General features: G+C 33.1%; 1 protein-coding gene across 1 annotated transcript; it reads left to right on the top strand.

Moving 5' to 3' along the window:
- Nucleotides 1–4,053: 4,053 nt before the first annotated feature.
- Nucleotides 4,054–8,957, top strand: LOC110711890. The gene is made up of 4 exons (XM_021890332.1): nucleotides 4,054–4,211; nucleotides 5,197–5,487; nucleotides 7,813–8,070; nucleotides 8,400–8,957. Exons 2-4 carry the CDS (start codon nucleotides 5,254–5,256, stop codon nucleotides 8,745–8,747), a joined length of 840 nt encoding a protein of 279 aa, XP_021746024.1. The 5' UTR covers nucleotides 4,054–4,211; nucleotides 5,197–5,253; the 3' UTR covers nucleotides 8,748–8,957.
- Nucleotides 8,958–17,572: the final 8,615 nt, after the last annotated feature.

The following is a 17,572-nucleotide window of genomic DNA, read 5'->3' as shown; positions in this document are numbered from 1 at the left end:
TGCATAAATAATACTTACAAGATAAATTAATACGCAATTCTAATACATGAAACAAAGCCAATCACCACATTAATCACCAAACAAACTTACTACAATACAATTCCAACCAATCTACAAGTTTCCTAACATGATTCTAAGGTTTTCCAAGTCCTTAAACATGCTTCTAAAGTCAAGGTTTTCGTATCCTTGTACGTACCTTGAGTACACGAGTTGGTAGGCCACTTACAGAACTAAAAATCGCCTTCTACAAAGCCCTCTCCTAAACCAAACAATAATAATTCAATCAATACCCAAGCAATATAATGTACAACAATATTAACTTACTTTAAAACCCCTTAAACCATTGGAATAATGCTTTTAAATTACTCACAATAGTCAAAGTTAATAATTCAATAGTTCAAGTATAAGTTTATATGTTAAAATCATGAAAATATAGCTTATAACATAAAATTCCAGCAACTTTAAAGTAAGGATTATAATCTGGAAATTTAGTTTAAGACTATAAAACAACCTCATAAACATCTCTACTTGAAATAATCATTATATAGTAGGTTAGTATGTTAAAAACCTAAAAATCCATCATAAAACCATGATTTAAAACCTTTAAACCAAGATTAAAAATCTGAAAATTTAATTTAATAGTAGAATGTATGAATACAACAATCTAAACTTAAAATATATAATTAGAATTCAACTAGTTTCATAAAAACTCAATTAAACCTTCAAAATTCAATTAAACAACACTTTAAAAACCTTCCTTTTTGCTAGAATTATAAGCTTATATATTATTCTTAGAATTTCCTACATAAAAACATTAAAATACATACTTAATCATAAAATTACAGCAAGTTTAAAGCTTTATAAAAATCTGAAAATTTATTTTAAACATTAAACATTCGTTAAAAATCAAAAACTACCCGAAAACCATATTTAGAGACTGAATTTGGTCACGAGAGGGTGGTGTTCACTACAAAAGGTAGTGAGCTTTGATTAAAACGTTATTTACACACGAAAAACACTATGTTTTTGCAAAATCAGACGAGTTAGAGTCAAAACGTGATTAAAACGTGATTAAGAGAAATTAAGAATGAAAATCATAAATTAACTACGAAAAATTGAAAACTTGCTTTTGAATTAAACATCATCATAATCATAGTAGAATCACAATATAATCATGCTTAAATTGAATAACTTTAGCAACACGTTAATAAGCCTAAAACCATGAAAATCAAGTTTTAAACCCTAATTTCTTAACTAAATAAATCTGAAATTTTGTTGCATAATTTAAACATAATAAAACTTATAAATTTATAATCTTTTATAATTCATATACATAATCAAACCATAATAATAACAATTAAATAACAAAAACTGATAAAGATTTAAACTTGGGTTGAATTAACAAAAGAAGAGAAAACAAGAGGGAGGAAGAAAATAAGACTAACTTTTTTGTGTGGGGGAAAATTTGGGGATTCATGGGGTATTTATAGGAGAGAATTGTAGGGTAGAATTGGGCCTCATGAAAATAATGGGCCAATTAAATAAACAAATGGGTTAGGCTTTGTTTTATAGTAATGGATTGTAGCATATAGGTAAATAAAATAATTTAGCCTAAAATAATTTTTTGACCCATATTAATAATTTGAAAATTAAATTATGGAAAAATACAAATAAATATTATAAATAAAATAAAATTTCATTTATAAAATATTTAAAAATACGGGGGATTACAACCTAGGTCCGGTTTGGGCTTGGTTTAGTATTTTAGCCATAACTTGTTCGTTTTAAGTCGGATTTGGGCTTATAATATATCGTTGGAAAGCACTTTTCAAATCCTAACAAACTAAAAAATTATTGGACTGAGAACATGGACCAAAATAATTTGGTTTGGACGTTTTTATGAGTTGGACACGAAATGAATGATTTTAAGGACACGAAATGAATGATTTTGGGTTTAAAGACACGAAATAAATGGTTTTTGGATTAAAAAATTTTAGGTAAGGTTATGGGATGGTCGAGGCTTAAGGGAAATTCACGAGACTCTTCAACTCTTTACCGAACTCGTTAATCAAAGACGTGAAAGGTACTCATCACTGGGGTTGGTTTTTTTTTTGGGAGACACAATCAGGTGTCTACATTGGCAAAGAACAATATTTGCCTCAACAATAGGATTCTATTAAAGAAACAAATTTTAAGCAAAAATAATTCCATAATCTTATACAACATAATTACTTAAAATAAAAAAGATTTGACATATCTTTAACATTACAAATATTTATATAGCTATGAAAAAACATTCTTAACTTGATTTTGATTTTTTTTACATCATTTTATATCTAATATATCTTTCGTAATCCTTTATTTTGATCAAAACTTGTCAACTATATGTTTAGATTTATTTTTTTATTTTTTTTTGTCTATAAAAAAACTATATTATAATAAATGTTTAATAATAGTTATTGAAAATTATCGTGCATGGCACAGGAACTAACTTAGTCAATATATAATATATAATCTATAACTATGACTAAAATAAAAACCGCTTACATCATCATGGTACACATGTCAATTTGTCATGAAAAAATTTCCCTACAAAATTTCTTATGACATCATTTTTTCCATATATTTTTCCTTCCAAATTCAATATTGGGAAACTAATAATAAAAGTGAGAACATCAATTAACCAAAAACGTATTAATGATATTTCTCTTTATAAAAACCTTCATTACTCCGTATTTTACATTCTTTATTGAATTTTTTTTTATTCTAAATCGTGCATCGCACGAGTGCTAATCTAGTACAATACTAAAACAGACACCAGGAATGACACGTGTTTTTTTCCATCAAAATCTCCCTCTCCTTTTTATTTTATTTTTTTATTTTTTTTGTCAATACCATCAACTACTTACTATAAAATTTGCGCAAAATATTCATCGTAACATATAATTGTAATAATTTTGAGTCATATATTTTCCATATTATATTACAATGTTTTCCATTTCTCTTACTTTGTTCTTCGCATATTTTAATTTATTTGAATTAGAGCTGACAATTGTATCGTGTTATGTCGTGTTGTGTTCTTGTTTGAAATTAAATGAGTTGGGAAGCCTCAACACTAACCCGACCCATTTAATGAACATGATGTGTCGTGTTGACCCGTTTAATTAAACGTGTCGGAAACCCTTGACACAAACCCGCTTTTTTCATGTCCGGTTCATGTCATGTTGTCGTGTTATATGAAAAAATATTAGCCTCATTCAATAATTTATCAAAATTTTCATAATTTATTAGGTTTTTTTCTTAATCGGGTTGGGTCGTGTTAATAAATATGTTATAATTGTATTTTGTCCATGATATTCTTATTAAAAAAAAAATGTTATTACTTTTCTAATTAAAAGTAGTGAAATTACTATGCATGGCACGAGACTTAACCTGTAAACTAATATTATTGTCACAAAAGTTTTAAAATATTTCTTCTGCATCACTTTCTAAAAATGAAAGTCTCACTTTAGTAGCATCAATTGCCATTTTAGGTAATAAATTATCTATATCTCACCCATATTACATGGGCTCCTTTTTTTTTTAACATGGGCTCTTTTTATCTCTTTCTACTCCAAAAATTGCTTAAAAGTCCGCAATTATAAAAGTGATACAGTTATGCGGATTACAATTAAAAATAACGGAGGAAGTTAAAAAAAAACAGTATGTCTTGTATGTGGCCGGTTGTAAAAGAACAAAGTACCCCTTATAACACTGACCGAGTTAACCTTGTAATACTGATCAAGTAACCCATATAGCATTGACGAAGTAACCCCTGTAACACTGACCGAGTAACTCTTGTAACACTGACGAGTAACTCCTGCTACACTAACGAAGTAACTTCCATTATGACTGACCACGGTGTGACCAAACACATATAAGAATTTGTGTAATACCAATTAGGAACATAGAGAATATCATGAATTATTTAGAGTTTCTTAAAAAAAAAAAAAAAAATAAATAAATAAATAAAAAGGAATTATTTAGAGTGAGTTAAACAAAGGAAAAGTTTAACCAAAAAAAAGAAAAAGAAAAAAAAAAAAAAAAAAAAAAGAGAGAGAGAGAGAAAGAAAAAGCTATCTACGTTATACTTCTCTCTCAATTTCCCATTGAAGCGCACTCCATTGAAGCGACCCCTGATACTTCTATCTTCCATTGAAGCAGCTTCTGAGGTAAGATTTTGTTTCTATTTGTAATCATCGAATTCCAATTTCACAATCTAGGGTTATCGCTAATTTTATTTTCAGTGTACAGGGTTCGTCTAAACTTGATAATCAAACTATTGTTTGTAATTACCAAATGAGAAGAAGATTATGAGCTTAATTTGATATTTGATTTAAATTTCCTTTAGTGTTAGGATGGAACTATGAAGTTGTACCTTTTATCCTTAAATTTATGAGCCTAATTTGATAATTGAACCGATTTTGGTTGCTAATGTGTTGCAGAACCCTTTAATGTTTGAATAGAACTATGGAATTGGACAATTTCTACCTAAATTATGAGCTTAATTTGATTTGTTTTGGTTGCTAATGTGTTGCAGAACTCTTTAATGTTAAAATTGAATTATGAAACTGGGACTTTTCTCCCATTTTGCGCTGGCTCAGAGACGGGCCTAAATGCATGGATAATACAGGAGCCTATGAAAGTTTAATTTCCCGGGTGTCTGAACATTTTAGCTAGGCAACTGTGAAATCGAGGTCTTGTTGTTGCACAAAGTTAAGGCTCATTTGCTTGTTACATTTCCTAATACAGTTAGAGGAGATGTTTGAGGGAGGGAAAAGAAGATGAAATCATTAGCGGGATCATTGGTTTGCCTTGATTGTTTTTGCCAAGAGCTTTTATTCTCGTTTAGTCCTTTAAATCTCAGATAAACGGAAGGCTTATTTTGTTATTTATTTTTTTTATTTGGAGACATGGTGCTACTTGTATAAGACATGGTGCTACTTGTATAATTTAGCCAAATCATCGGTGTTGTCATCATTTGAAGACATATGAAAAGAATCATTGTGTTAACACTATTAGTTAGCCTTTTTTCAATAAAGATTATGTTGTGATAAGTGTCCATAGAGTTTGTGGGTTGAATTATTTTTTCATTAAAGAGTCTATTGAAATTGGCAATTTTGTAATCTCTTATAATTGTAATATGTTCATGTGCAGTGGTAATTCAAAAGGAAGCTGTTGGTACAATTCACGAGGTTTTGACACGTTTAAAATATGATTACTACTCAGGTTAACAATGTGTTTTGCCCTAAGGCATATGTAAATGTAGTTACTAGACACAATGTGAAGGGGCTTCACCCTTTACCTTCAGTTCCTGTAGCATTTGTCCGTTGTCCTCCTCTAAAGTTTCAGGCTCCCTTGAAGATCTCAACCAATGCAGTGAAATGCAAACAGAGTATGCCAATTTGTTTGTCTGGCGGGGAAGCAAGAGCTGGGAATGGAAATCAGGTAAAAAAGAAAAACAAAAATTGTGTGCCTGTTGATAGATTGAAATTAGCTAGATTGGTGTTTTATATGGCATGTTTGGTTAAAGTAATTCAACTAGTGAAATTAATTTTAAAAATGTGTTTTAAATTTGTTATGTTTTACTTTGTGTAAAATCAAGAGCCTCTGCTATTGAAAAACTACTTAAAAGAGCTTATAATGAAAGGTTATGTTCTCGCAATTTTTTACTCATGAGAACTTTGTGGCTGAATATAAATACCAGTAATCAAATGAGTGAAGAAAAGGTGCTTATGGAGTGTTTCATGTCATTTATTCCCTTGTTAATTGTACATAATTAATTATGCTCCTATTTGTACTTCAAGCTAGATAGACTAACCCGATAATGGAGAGAAGATGACATGATTCAAGTGCTCACTAGTCTACTCACTTGATAATAGGGAGGGCAGGGAGATAGGGAATTGTGGATCCCTATAGAAATATTCCTTATATGCTCTCATTAGCCAGACAGAAAAAATTTACTTTTTAAAAATTGGATTTGAGCTCTTATCATCTCCATCTCTCTTTTGGACCCTTTATCAATCTTTCCTAAACTTGTAGTTCTGGTATTATTTATAAGGTAGCTTGGTAATTTTCAATGGAGTCTTAAAGTAATGGCAGGAAGAGCTGTTTTGGAGTTATTCAATTTAATTTATCCTTACTCAAAGTCATGAATAAATATTGGTTTGTTCTTTTTATCCAAAAAAATTAAAATAAAAAAACTTCATACAAAAAATAAATTTAGGTTGGAGCTAATAGGTTTAGGCTAGAGCCACCAAGTTCAATCTGTAATTACTGTATTATCTAAAGTCATCCTTTATGGGCACAGATTTGGGGTCATTATCCAGTTACACTTGGTGTGGAATATGGGAATCAAGATGCGTATTACAGCATGGCATGAGATGGAGAGTGGGGAGAATCAATGTAACTCCATATTTGAAATTGGAGGTTGGGTCTCTAATTGTTCCACCATTGCTGGAACTCTCAACTCATCCCTCAATTATTTCTCTATTTTGAGCAAGTGAGGATGCTGAGCATTCCCTTGAGTAATTGATTGCCTGTGGGATCTTGAGAAAAATGTAGTGTATTCTATTCGTTCATCGTATAGAGCTTTTTTTTTTTTATGATTTGGAAGGGCAATGAGGAAGCTCCACAGAAAGTGAAGAATTCATGGGAGAAGGTTTGGCATGATGCTTCCTAGAGTTAAAATCTTTCCTTGAGGTGCTGCCAACTCGGAGGGCATTTAAATTTATTTGAAATGTCATTATTTACTTGATTGGTGCGGTGCCATGGTGGGAAGTATGCTTCAATTAGCTTGGTGAAGAGGATATGTAGATTTTTCTTACTTTGTGCTGGGCAGTATGGGAGCTCAAAAACAAGTATGTAATTGAGAATGAAATAGTTGAGTTGGAAAAACTGTGAGATATGCTTTGAAGTTGGGTGGGAAAGACGAGGGATGCATCAAAAAAGAAAGCTGGTGGTGTAGCATTATGGGCAAATTTCCAACTTCCTGTACCCTACCTGCTGCTGGGTGGGTGAAGGTGAATGTCAACGCTGGAAAATAGGGAAAAGTGGGCTCAGGTGTGGTTTCAGAGATTGTGCCAGATAGGTGGTGTTCTGTGCTGCTGTCCAGTTTTAGAGGGGTGGGAGACAGGTGTTGCAGAAGCCAAAGTGGTTGGTGGTTGAAAGTGGTGGTGGAATTGGGTTTGAGGCAGTTAGTGGTTGAAAGTGATGTCATATGGTCATTTAAGCACTTCAAAGGAATTCAAAAGGAAGCAGTATCTTCCACTTGGTTATAGATGATAATATGATATTATCGGTTTAATTTCTTGTTTTGATGATGTAGATTGTAGTCTGGTCCTAAGTGTGGTGGGAATAATGTGGCCCATGATTAGAGCACATTTTCAACCTTGCTAAGTAGGCCAAAAAATATGTGAGGATGAATTACCAAGTAGAATTTTGGGTGGTGGTTCTGATTTGTAAATACTCCATATAATTCTCATTTGATGGGTTCTCTCGAAAAAAAAATCAAGTTCTGTTTATTCCAAGTTATATATGATATGTTCAGAAATAAGTTCATGTTAAAAGAATAAATTCCAGCTGTCCAACTCATAACTATTTTGAATGGATACTTCAAAGAGCACATTAATCACCATAGAGTAGTTTCTTTTTTAAAATCAAATCCATTGTCTGTGTGGACCTCTTCAATTGTGTTGATGCAGTCATGCAGTTGCTAATCAGCTGATATTTCATATATTCTTTGACTGTTGTTTAACTGTAAGTTCTGTGCAGGAACCTCTGTGGAAATCTTTTGGAAAAGCCATTGAAAATTTAGGAAAGAAACCATCAGTGGAGGATTTATTGAAACAGCAGATTGAGAAACGGGAATTTTATGATGAAGGTGGAAATCCTCCAGGAGGTAGAGGTGGCGGCAGTGGTGGAGGTGGGGGTGGTTTTGGTGATTTGGGTGGATCTGAGGAAGAAGGCTTCTCAGGAGTACTAGACGAGACTGTACAAGTTATCTTAGCAACATTTGGTTTCATCTTTTTGGTAAGAATTTCCGAATTCTGTTACAATTTTTGCTAGATTGAGTAGACTATCACTATCAAACATGTATATTATATTATCTAATAACATGAGTAGTTGTAATTTATTTTCTGGTTAACATTGATGCTTTGATGGTGTATATATATTGGTTTCTTCTGTATAATATTGATGCTTTGATGGTGTATGAGATCCTTTCTTAGCCACATCTTCTGACAAGCATATGTGATCATTCATGTGCTTAGAATATGTTTACTTGGAGAGATTGTAGTATCCTAGTTCAGCTATTCTAAAATCTGTATGCTGATGCTATTATTTTGATGATGATTTTTCAGTACATGTATATCATCAATGGTGCTGAGATGACAAGGCTAGCCAAGGACTACATCAAATATGTGTTTGGAGGAAAAAAGAGTATTCGTTTATCACGTGCATTGTATCAATGGGAGAGCTTCTGCAAGAACCTGACTGAAAAGAAGGAGACAGACAGGTATTGGTTAGAGAGGGCCATTATCAGAACCCCTACCTGGTGGGATTCTCCTGAAAAGTACAGACGCATTCTCAAAGCTTACGCTGAAACGCCATCTAATTCCAGGGACTATGAGCAGGAGCATGACCATGACCATGACCATGACCATGACCACGACCACGACCATGATGACTCCATGAGTGAAGACTTTTAAGAAAGTTGCTAAATCAACTTAAGGATTATATTTCTTTCCAGGTGGCATTCTGGTTGTAGCTATACTGAATGCACATAAATTTGGTAGGAATGCTGGTATTTTTGGTCCAATTAGTATTTTTTTCTAAAATTCTATTGCATGAAGAGGCCGAATGGCTCATATAGCATATGTTTATTTATTTTTTTGGTATTTTGTGTACCTTTGGTCCTATATACATGCCTCATATCTCTTGGGTACACAATACCTTGCTTAATCTTCTCTATATACAACGTTTTTAAAGACTTTAAGCTTTCAAGACCTTAAACATCGACAACTTTGTTGCAAATTGCAAGTTGTAGTTCTTGTAATATCTCAAAATTTGAGAACACACAGCTGACTTAATAGCGTTATTAGTTTATTACAGCCTCCCATAAACAACGTTTTTAAAGACTTTGAGCGTTCAAGACCTAGAACATCGGCAACTTTGTTGCAGTTTGCAAGTTGTAGTTCTTGTAATATCTCAAGATTTGAGAGGTCACTTATGGTCATTACTCTATAACAATCAGCAGCGTTAAGTTCTACCATAGTTGAAGGAAGCTGAGGCAGTGCAGTGGCGCAGCAATAGCTTCTGTAAAGCACTAAGACCAACCAGTGTCGCATGAAGAATGAAAATTATTGTTTCCAAGATTCAAAATCTCCAGATGGGATAACTTATCAAATTTGTCATTAACTAGTTGTGGGCCCGCGCGCTATGCGCACAGTCCCCCAATTTTGGTGATTTCGACTTGTTATTATTTCGTTAATTAAATGATTATATGTATATATGTATATTATTGTTAATGTTTTAGGTTAGTTATTATTTTTTCAGTTGATCCGTAACAAATGTCGATATATAAGAAATAGGTAATATTGATATTAAAAGGGTGTAGACTAACTGATTTTAATTTGGTTAATTGATTAAATATGTATTTCTAAGAGTATTAATGTATACATCAAACATGTAAACATGTAATGCAGAATCATGTGCTTTCTTTCTCCGACAACTACTCACTTGTCCTCTACATACAATTTTGCAAATTTTAAATAGACTTTTAAAACTTGATACCTTCCTTCCCCTCACTTTCATTCTTTCTTGATTTGCATATTTTACAAATATTTGAATGATTAGCTTGAGAATTTAGTTTTTCATGAAACAAATCACTATCTTTCTCCATCCTTCACTCTCTCCCTCCTTCCTTATCTAATTATTTAGCAAAATTTACAAAGTTAAACTTTACTTGCCACCCCTTCATCTAAGTCCCCCTCTCACCCTTTTCCATCATCTTTTACATTTAAACACTTAACTTATATGGTTTTAAAAAAATTATAATTATTTTGAAAAAGTAATATTTACCTTATTCTTGATTACATACTAAAGATTGTCATCTAAAAAGTTTTTCATCTCTTTTTCTTTCTTCAAAGGCCCTCATGTTTTTCTTTCATTCTTCATTTCACATTCCTAATTTCTCTCCATTTTCCTCCTCTATAGCCTCGAAGTCTCTTCCACAATTATATATTAAGAATGGTCTCTTGAAATGCTTCTCCTCTTCCTTCCTTTATTGCTTTAAATCGTCTCATTATCTCTTTCATTTTATCTCCCCCATGGCCTTGTCTCCCTGATCCCTCTTTTCTAATGATTTTGAAAATTATAGGTCGCACTTGCTTCTCTCTCACATATTCCTTTCTTTATTGTCCCAAACTTTGTCTCTCACTCTCTTTCTTTATTTCCTAATCCTTCTTATACCCATTCCATCCTCTCAAAGGCTTTGAAAATTGTAGGTTGCACTTGCTTCTTATACCACTTGGCCCCTCCCCCTTTTTTTCTCTCCCGAATGGCCCTTCTATCTTTCCAGCTTCTTTTTATCTCACTCTTTCTTCTGGCCTCCCCCCCATCTCACTCTCTCTCTCTTCTTCTTTATCACTAAATCACACACTCTTTCTCTCTCTCCCTCGGTCCCCCTTTCTCTTTATCACTCTATTTCTTTCTTCTCCAACCCCCATCTCTTTCTCCTAACCCTATTTCTTTTTTCGCCCTCTCTCTATCTCATCCTCTTTTTTTCCTAACTTCTTTTTCTATCACTCTCTTTTCTACCGCCTTCTCTCTCCCATTTTTTCTCACTCTTTCTCTCAGTCGTTTCTCTCTCTTCTTTTGGCCTACTCCTCTCTCTTTCAAACTGCTCTCTCTGTCTTTCGACCTACCCTCTTTCTCTCTCGGTCCCTCTTTCTCTTCTAACCCTTCTCTTTCCTAGTTCCTTTTCTTTCTCTTGATGCATCTCTCTCTTCTAGTCCATCTCCCTCCTTCTCCCTTTCCCTCCTTCTCCTCCCCCCCTTTATCTTCATCTCCCTCTTTCTTTCCTACTCTTTCTGTGGTTGTACAAACATAAAGAAAAACACTTACTCATGAATGTAACACAATTCTACCCTAATATAATGTTGAACTTTTATATAAAGGCGCTACTAATCAGATGAGTTTCTAATAATTTTCACAAAATCACATTGGTAAATTAATAACGTTTATTGATTATTGAAAGAAGCTTGTCTAAATCTAATTGTTGAAATCTACTCCCCCTTCTTGCTTTCTTAATTTGTTTCTCCTTCTCTTAGCTTTCTTTTGATTTCACTATTTTTTTTTTATTTTTTTTTTTGAGCATCTTAGAAAGTTTTTTAAAATTATTGTCATCTCCTTACTCAATTACACTCTAAAAAGTATTCTTCATTTTTCCTTATTCTCCGAATTTCTCGATCTCTTTCTCTTTCTTTGTCTTTCTCTCCCTTTTTTGCTTGCTCATTTTTAATGGTTTCATAACTTATAGATCTCTCTCTCTCTCTCTCTCTCTCTCTCTCTCTCTCTCTCTCTCTCTCTCTCTCTCTCTCTCTCTCTCTCTCTCTCTCTCTCTCTCTCTCATATGGTTATGCAAATCAAAAGAAGTATTTGCTAATAAATTTAGCACAATTCTACCTTAAGGTTGATTTTGTGTTCTAAATGTGTTATTAATTAATTTGGTTAAGTTAAATTTCTAAATCATATTATAATTATGTGAATACTTTGTTTCTCCTTCTCCATTCTATGCTTTAGAGTGAAATTTCTAAATCAGGTTATTTAGAAATTCTACACTTCATTACATACCAAAATCATGTTGTGTTTCATACAAAAGTCGTGTTTGGCACTTCTAGCATACCAGGTTCGTTAGTTAGTTATTCCAAATCAGAAACTTCTAGTAGAATTCGAGTAACATATATAAGATATAACATTAAATCAACATCCAAAACTACTAATTATATTACTCTATCTAAAGTTAAACTAAGAGTAGCTCATGATGTATATAAGTATGCAACAAAGACAAATCAATAACATTAACAAAATTTACATAAGGTCTACTTTCATGACATCAGAGTTTATTATATTATGAACATAATACTCACATAATAAACAGCATAAAACACAAATTTATAAATAATCATACAAAACACCCAACAAACCATATAATAAAACGAATATTTAATACAATATCGTAATTAATTACATCAACAAATAAATCGAATACACCCAAGTATCAAAATAATAAATTAAAATCAATGAAAGTACAAAATTATACCAGTGTGAGCCTGTGAGGGGGTGATTGGAGGATTGGTAAACTGGGTGCTGCAATCAAGGTTATTGGAGGGTTGACAAATTGGGTGTCGCGATAGGTGGTGCGATAAAGGGGATTGGAAGATTGGCAAACTGGGTGGTGTGATCAGGGCGATTGGAGGATTGACAAACTGAGTGGTGCGATCAGGGTGATTGCTGGAGGATTGGCAAACTGAGTGGTGCGATCAAAACGATTGGAGGATTGACAAAGTGGGTGGTGCGATCAAGGCGATTGGAGGATTGGTAAAAGAGAAGCTGCTTGCATCATTTTAATGTAAAATACCATCCTTTACTCAAATTAAAATGAACATAGACAAGTAGGTGTTAGACTACTAATTTAAGGATAAGTATTTAGTATGTAATACAAATACTTATTGAGATTACTGTATAAAATAAAATTTAAAAGTTAAAATCGAGGAGAGGGAGGTCGGAAGAAAGATGGAGATAGAGAGAAGCCGGGAGAGATAGAGGGATCAGTTTCCTTCTTTCTTTTCTCCTAGCCTCCCCCCCCCCCTCCCCAATCTAGCACAATATCTTTGTTAAAAGTGCTTATATGTTGACTACCGGGATAATCAATAAGTTTATCATAATTAAAACTTTCATTGTTAAACAATTTTCTTAAAGGTTTATCTTGTTATTGTGTTATTTTACGAAAGAGGTTTTAGGGCTATAACCAGTGGGGAAAAAATCTCATATTTATCCTATTTACTTACTTTTTTTTTAATAGTAAAATTAGTTCATTAATAAATTGTCATACGACATTACAAAGGAGAGTTGATTTTATCGTCGAGTAAATATTGCACTATGGAGCATCTCCCGCTTATCTCGCTGGAAAATATAACCTTGTTGGAGAGACAATCTAACGATCTTTTGTAGTCGTGAAGATGTTTTCCTTCTAATTCATCCAATTGTATTCGAAAACTTGATAACCTTTGCGATCTCGCAAAATTTTTCACCAATAATGAAATAATTTCACGACAATCCATTAAATCTATTGTCATGGATTCAAAACTAAGAAATTTCTCCCTCGAAAAGAGGAGATAAACCTTGCCTTTCGAAAAAGGTCGAAAAACCCTTGTCTTTTGAAGGAGATCGGAAACCCTTTCTTTCGAGGGAGAAAAGTTTCTCTCAAAAAGAGGAAGCATTATTATAAACCTAAAAGAACAAAAAAGAAGCAAAACAAGAATTGGGGCTTTCCACCGGTTAAAACCGATGGAAGCCCTTCCAAAATCAACAATGGAGGCTAGGGTTTAGAAGAGAGGAAAGAGGAGAGTGGAGAGAGAAAACTTTTACGAAGTAGTTTAAATTTGATGAACTTTTTTCCTATTTGCTTACTTGTACCCTATTTACCTTCTTTAGTAATATTTTTTATTTAGTAATCTCTTTTTAAGTGGTCTCTTTTTCTTTTTATTTTTTTAACAAATTTATAGAGTTTATAGTTAAGTCCTACTTGCATATTTTACCATAAACTATTATTATTGTTGTCGTCTTCTAACCCCACCTTATCTCATCTCTCACTTGTTTCATTGCTTTCCTTCTCCTATAACTTCTCCCCCATCTTCTAAGGTTTTACAAATTTCATAAACTATTTTTCAATTTGATCTTTCCCTTACCCTCATTAAGTATTTTTCTTACTCGTTTTTTACAATTTTGCATATTTCATAACAAATATCATTGCTGGTTTTCCTTTTACTTTGTTTTCCATAAAATAAACCATACCCTAATGACGTTCTTTAAAAAAGTGATCAATATCTTGTCCTCAAATTTAATTTAAAAATGGTCATAACATTTTTTTTTCTTGTTTAGTACTCTTTCTCCTAGTTTTTAGATTTGTTAATACTATAAAGTCAATTCCCACTTACTCTCCTCCCAATTCCTCCTTTTATCACTTATTTCAGATAGGTCCATCTCCTTCTCCCTCTTGCCTTAAATCCTCTTTTAGATTGACATAATATTGAAATTGTACAAACCATTTCATATTCTATACAAAACTGTACTATTTCATACTGCAAGTTACCTTCAAAAAAACGCTTTTGATACTTATTGCAAGCTAATCAATAAGTAGATGATGATTCTTAGTAAATAATGATCTTTAAGGCTCTTCGTTAATTATAACATGAGTAGTTAGTTGAAACTTAAAACTGGTTGATTGGGCTATATATGTATTTTTCTTGTTCAAAATTTCCTTATTTTAAAAACAAAATATTATCTTCTAATATTAAAAAATTTTATCTAAATATTCAATGAATGAGAAAAAGGGCTAATTTTTAATAACTTACATGATAAAATTCTTGTTCAAAATTTCCTTATTTTAAAAACAAAATATTATCTTCTAATATTAAAAAAATTTATCTACATATTCAATGAATGAGAAAAAGGGCTAATTTTTAATAACTTACATGATAAAAAATTTTAAAAATAAGAATTTATTGAATACTTGAAAAACTAAGGAAAATTGAAAAATTATGTAAGTTATTTACATTACTAATGGCATATGTTATTTACAATTTTTCAAATTGTAGTCTACAAAATTTCTTATACATAATACAATTTGACAAGACCCATCAGTCTCCAAATAAATAAGCAACTTTTTGGCTTTTTGCCATTGACACCTCGTGATTGCTCAATTAATTTAAATCAGTAGAAGAATGAACCTGTGAGTAAAAAACCTGAAATGTTGTAAAGAGGCAATTAATTTTTAAGTGGCCACAATATAAATTAGGAAACTCCAACTATTCACCTTAAGAATGGCTTAAGACATATTTCAACAACCTCTAAGTTATCACTGAACAATTAAGATATGATGTTAGCTTTTACAACACCTCGATATCCAAAATTGATTGTCCTTCTCCATTTCCATAAAGAAGTAAGACATTGCTATTAAAAAATCCAAAGTAAAAGCAGGACAAAAAGGGCTCTACCCTCCCTCCAGTTCTTCCTATGTTTCGGAAAGAAGCATCCACGCACATAAACAATATAAAAAATAAATATAAATATAAATATAAATAAAATAAAAAAAAAACTATCAGCTGAGCAAATTTCCTTTTAATGTTGAGCAAATTTGGGAGAAATGTGTGCCTAATGATGTATCTCCTTATGTACTCGTGGATACTCATATTAATGAATGATTAAGCCTTGTGCTCCCCTTAAAAAAAAAGAAAAAAAAATTGAAAAAGCTCTAGAACACTTGTTCCTGACTCCAATCTTCGAATCTCTTTCGTTGCTTCATAGCCAACCCATATGTGTCATCTGCAGTCACAAGACTGTATATTGTAGGAAATCAGGAACTTATTAACTATTCTGAATACATTGGATAATCAGTATAATTCAATGAAGTGTATTACCTGACAGCCCATCAGAATTAAGTCAAATGGAGAGAAGTTCCGGCTTAGAGTTGGAGTTATACTTGCTGCTCCTTCTGGTAAGCTAGGGAGATGTGCAGCATCCTTCGGCATTTAGAGAGGATTTGAGAGTGTTTACTGCCTGCAATCCATATCCGACAGCCATCACTCTAGCTCCTACTTTTTCCAGCATTATTGTAGCCACTCTCTGAAGATCTTCTGCAAGGAGGATCTCAATTCCTTCCAAGGATTTCTTCTATTCACTCAAATTCTTTGCAAAAATCACATCATTCCTTTCTTTACAAAGCTAAGTTTTAAATTGCGCGAAGCAAAGAGAAAGCGCACGCCTTTTAGATATGAGGCGTAAACTTTTTAATTTTTAATTTATTTTTATTTTACTTATTTTTTGGCATTGAAAATTTATTTGAAAATCAAATTAAAGTGATACTTATTTTATTTTATTTTATTTGGTGCTTTTTTGAAAAAAATTCTGCTTTTTTTGTAAGTATATTTCTAAAAATAATCAAATTTAATCATAATAAATAATTAAAATTATTCTTCTGGTTAAATAAAAGGAAAGCTGGTCAGAGAGACTGGTCACGTGATTGACTGTCAGAAGGAGAGCATGCTTTTGTTATTGTATTAACTAAAAAAAAAAAACTGAAAAAATAATAAAGAAAATAAAAATCTTTACGTTGTTAAGAAGCAGCAGAAAATGAACGAATGGAAAAGAGCATAGGTCGAAGACAGATAATAGAAGGGGAAAAAAAAAATACTTACCTGGGTTGCTTCACCGGCGCCGACCGCCGATCTGCTGCCGGAAACCGCCGGGAATTGATCTCCGGCAATGTTTGTCATAGCAGAACCCACCAATACTTTAATTGCAAAGCAACCCGTAAATTAGGGTTTTCAAAAAATTAGGGTTTTCAAATTTGGGGTAAAATTGAAGCAATTTTATTTAATTAACAAGGGGCTTTTGCTCGAATCGTTACTTTAAAGACTAGGTAAGCTTCAATTTGAAAAACAAATGCGTGTTTTTCACAAAAATTAATCCGAATCTCCTTATCTCATGCTTTTAAACATAAGGCGTCTCAGGCGCTGCGCTTTACGCCTTGGTGGAGGCGGCCTGAGGCGCGCCTTCTGGAATGCGCTACGCCTAGGAAGACCGAGTTTGGCCTGCGCCTCGCGTCGCCTTGCGCCTCAACAGCGCCTAGGCGCTCTTTTTAAAACTAAGTTGCAAAGTGTTTATGTTGTCGTCGAAATCTCTCAGACTGATTATGACCCATACAACCTTAGCATTATCACCCCCCTCCCTCTCCCTCTCTCACAGACTAAGTATGACCCCCTCCCACCCTCCCCCTCTCCATTCCCCTCCCCCCCCCCCCCCCCCCCCCCCCCCCCCCCCCCCCTTCCCCTTCCCTCTCCCTCCCCCCTTCCCCTTCCCTCTCCCTTTACCTCTCTCCCCCTTGCCCCTTTATACCTCTCGATTTCTCTGTATCTCCCTCTTTTTTCAAACCTCCCTTTCTGTCTTTTTCCCCCGACCCATCTCTCTCTTTATCACTATCTTTTTCTCTTTGTCTATCGGCCGTGCTCGCTCTCTCTCTCTCTCTTCTCTTAAGAATTAATAAAGGATTCCCAGTGATTGAAATCCTAATTGCTGCGATAATAAGTCAGCACTAACATGTTAAAGCTATATGCGGATTACCAACCTCTATTCACATCTGATCAGCATTTTGACATAATGAACAGAGAAAACATCCCTTAGCTCAGAAATCAAAGAGAAACCTAGTAATCTTTCTACTTTCCTGCACTTATTTAAATTATCCCACTTCGTC

The sequence above is a fragment of the Chenopodium quinoa genome, unplaced genomic scaffold (genome assembly GCF_001683475.1).
Source record: "Chenopodium quinoa cultivar QQ74 unplaced genomic scaffold, ASM168347v1, whole genome shotgun sequence".
Classification (NCBI taxonomy): Eukaryota; Viridiplantae; Streptophyta; class Magnoliopsida; order Caryophyllales; family Amaranthaceae; genus Chenopodium; species Chenopodium quinoa.
This window is presented reverse-complemented; position numbering and strand designations above follow the sequence as displayed.

What these genes read in the sequence shown, in the direction of transcription:
- LOC110711890 (XM_021890332.1), top strand. Translation starts at nt 5,254, where the DNA reads ATGATTACTACTCAGGTTAACAATGTGTTTTGCCCTAAGGCATATGTA. An exon ending in GAGCTGGGAATGGAAATCAG is followed by an intron (nt 5,488 to 7,812) that starts GTAAAAAAGAAA and finishes AGTTCTGTGCAG; the next exon opens with GAACCTCTGTGGAAATCTTT. An exon ending in CATTTGGTTTCATCTTTTTG is followed by an intron (nt 8,071 to 8,399) that starts GTAAGAATTTCC and finishes ATGATTTTTCAG; the next exon opens with TACATGTATATCATCAATGG.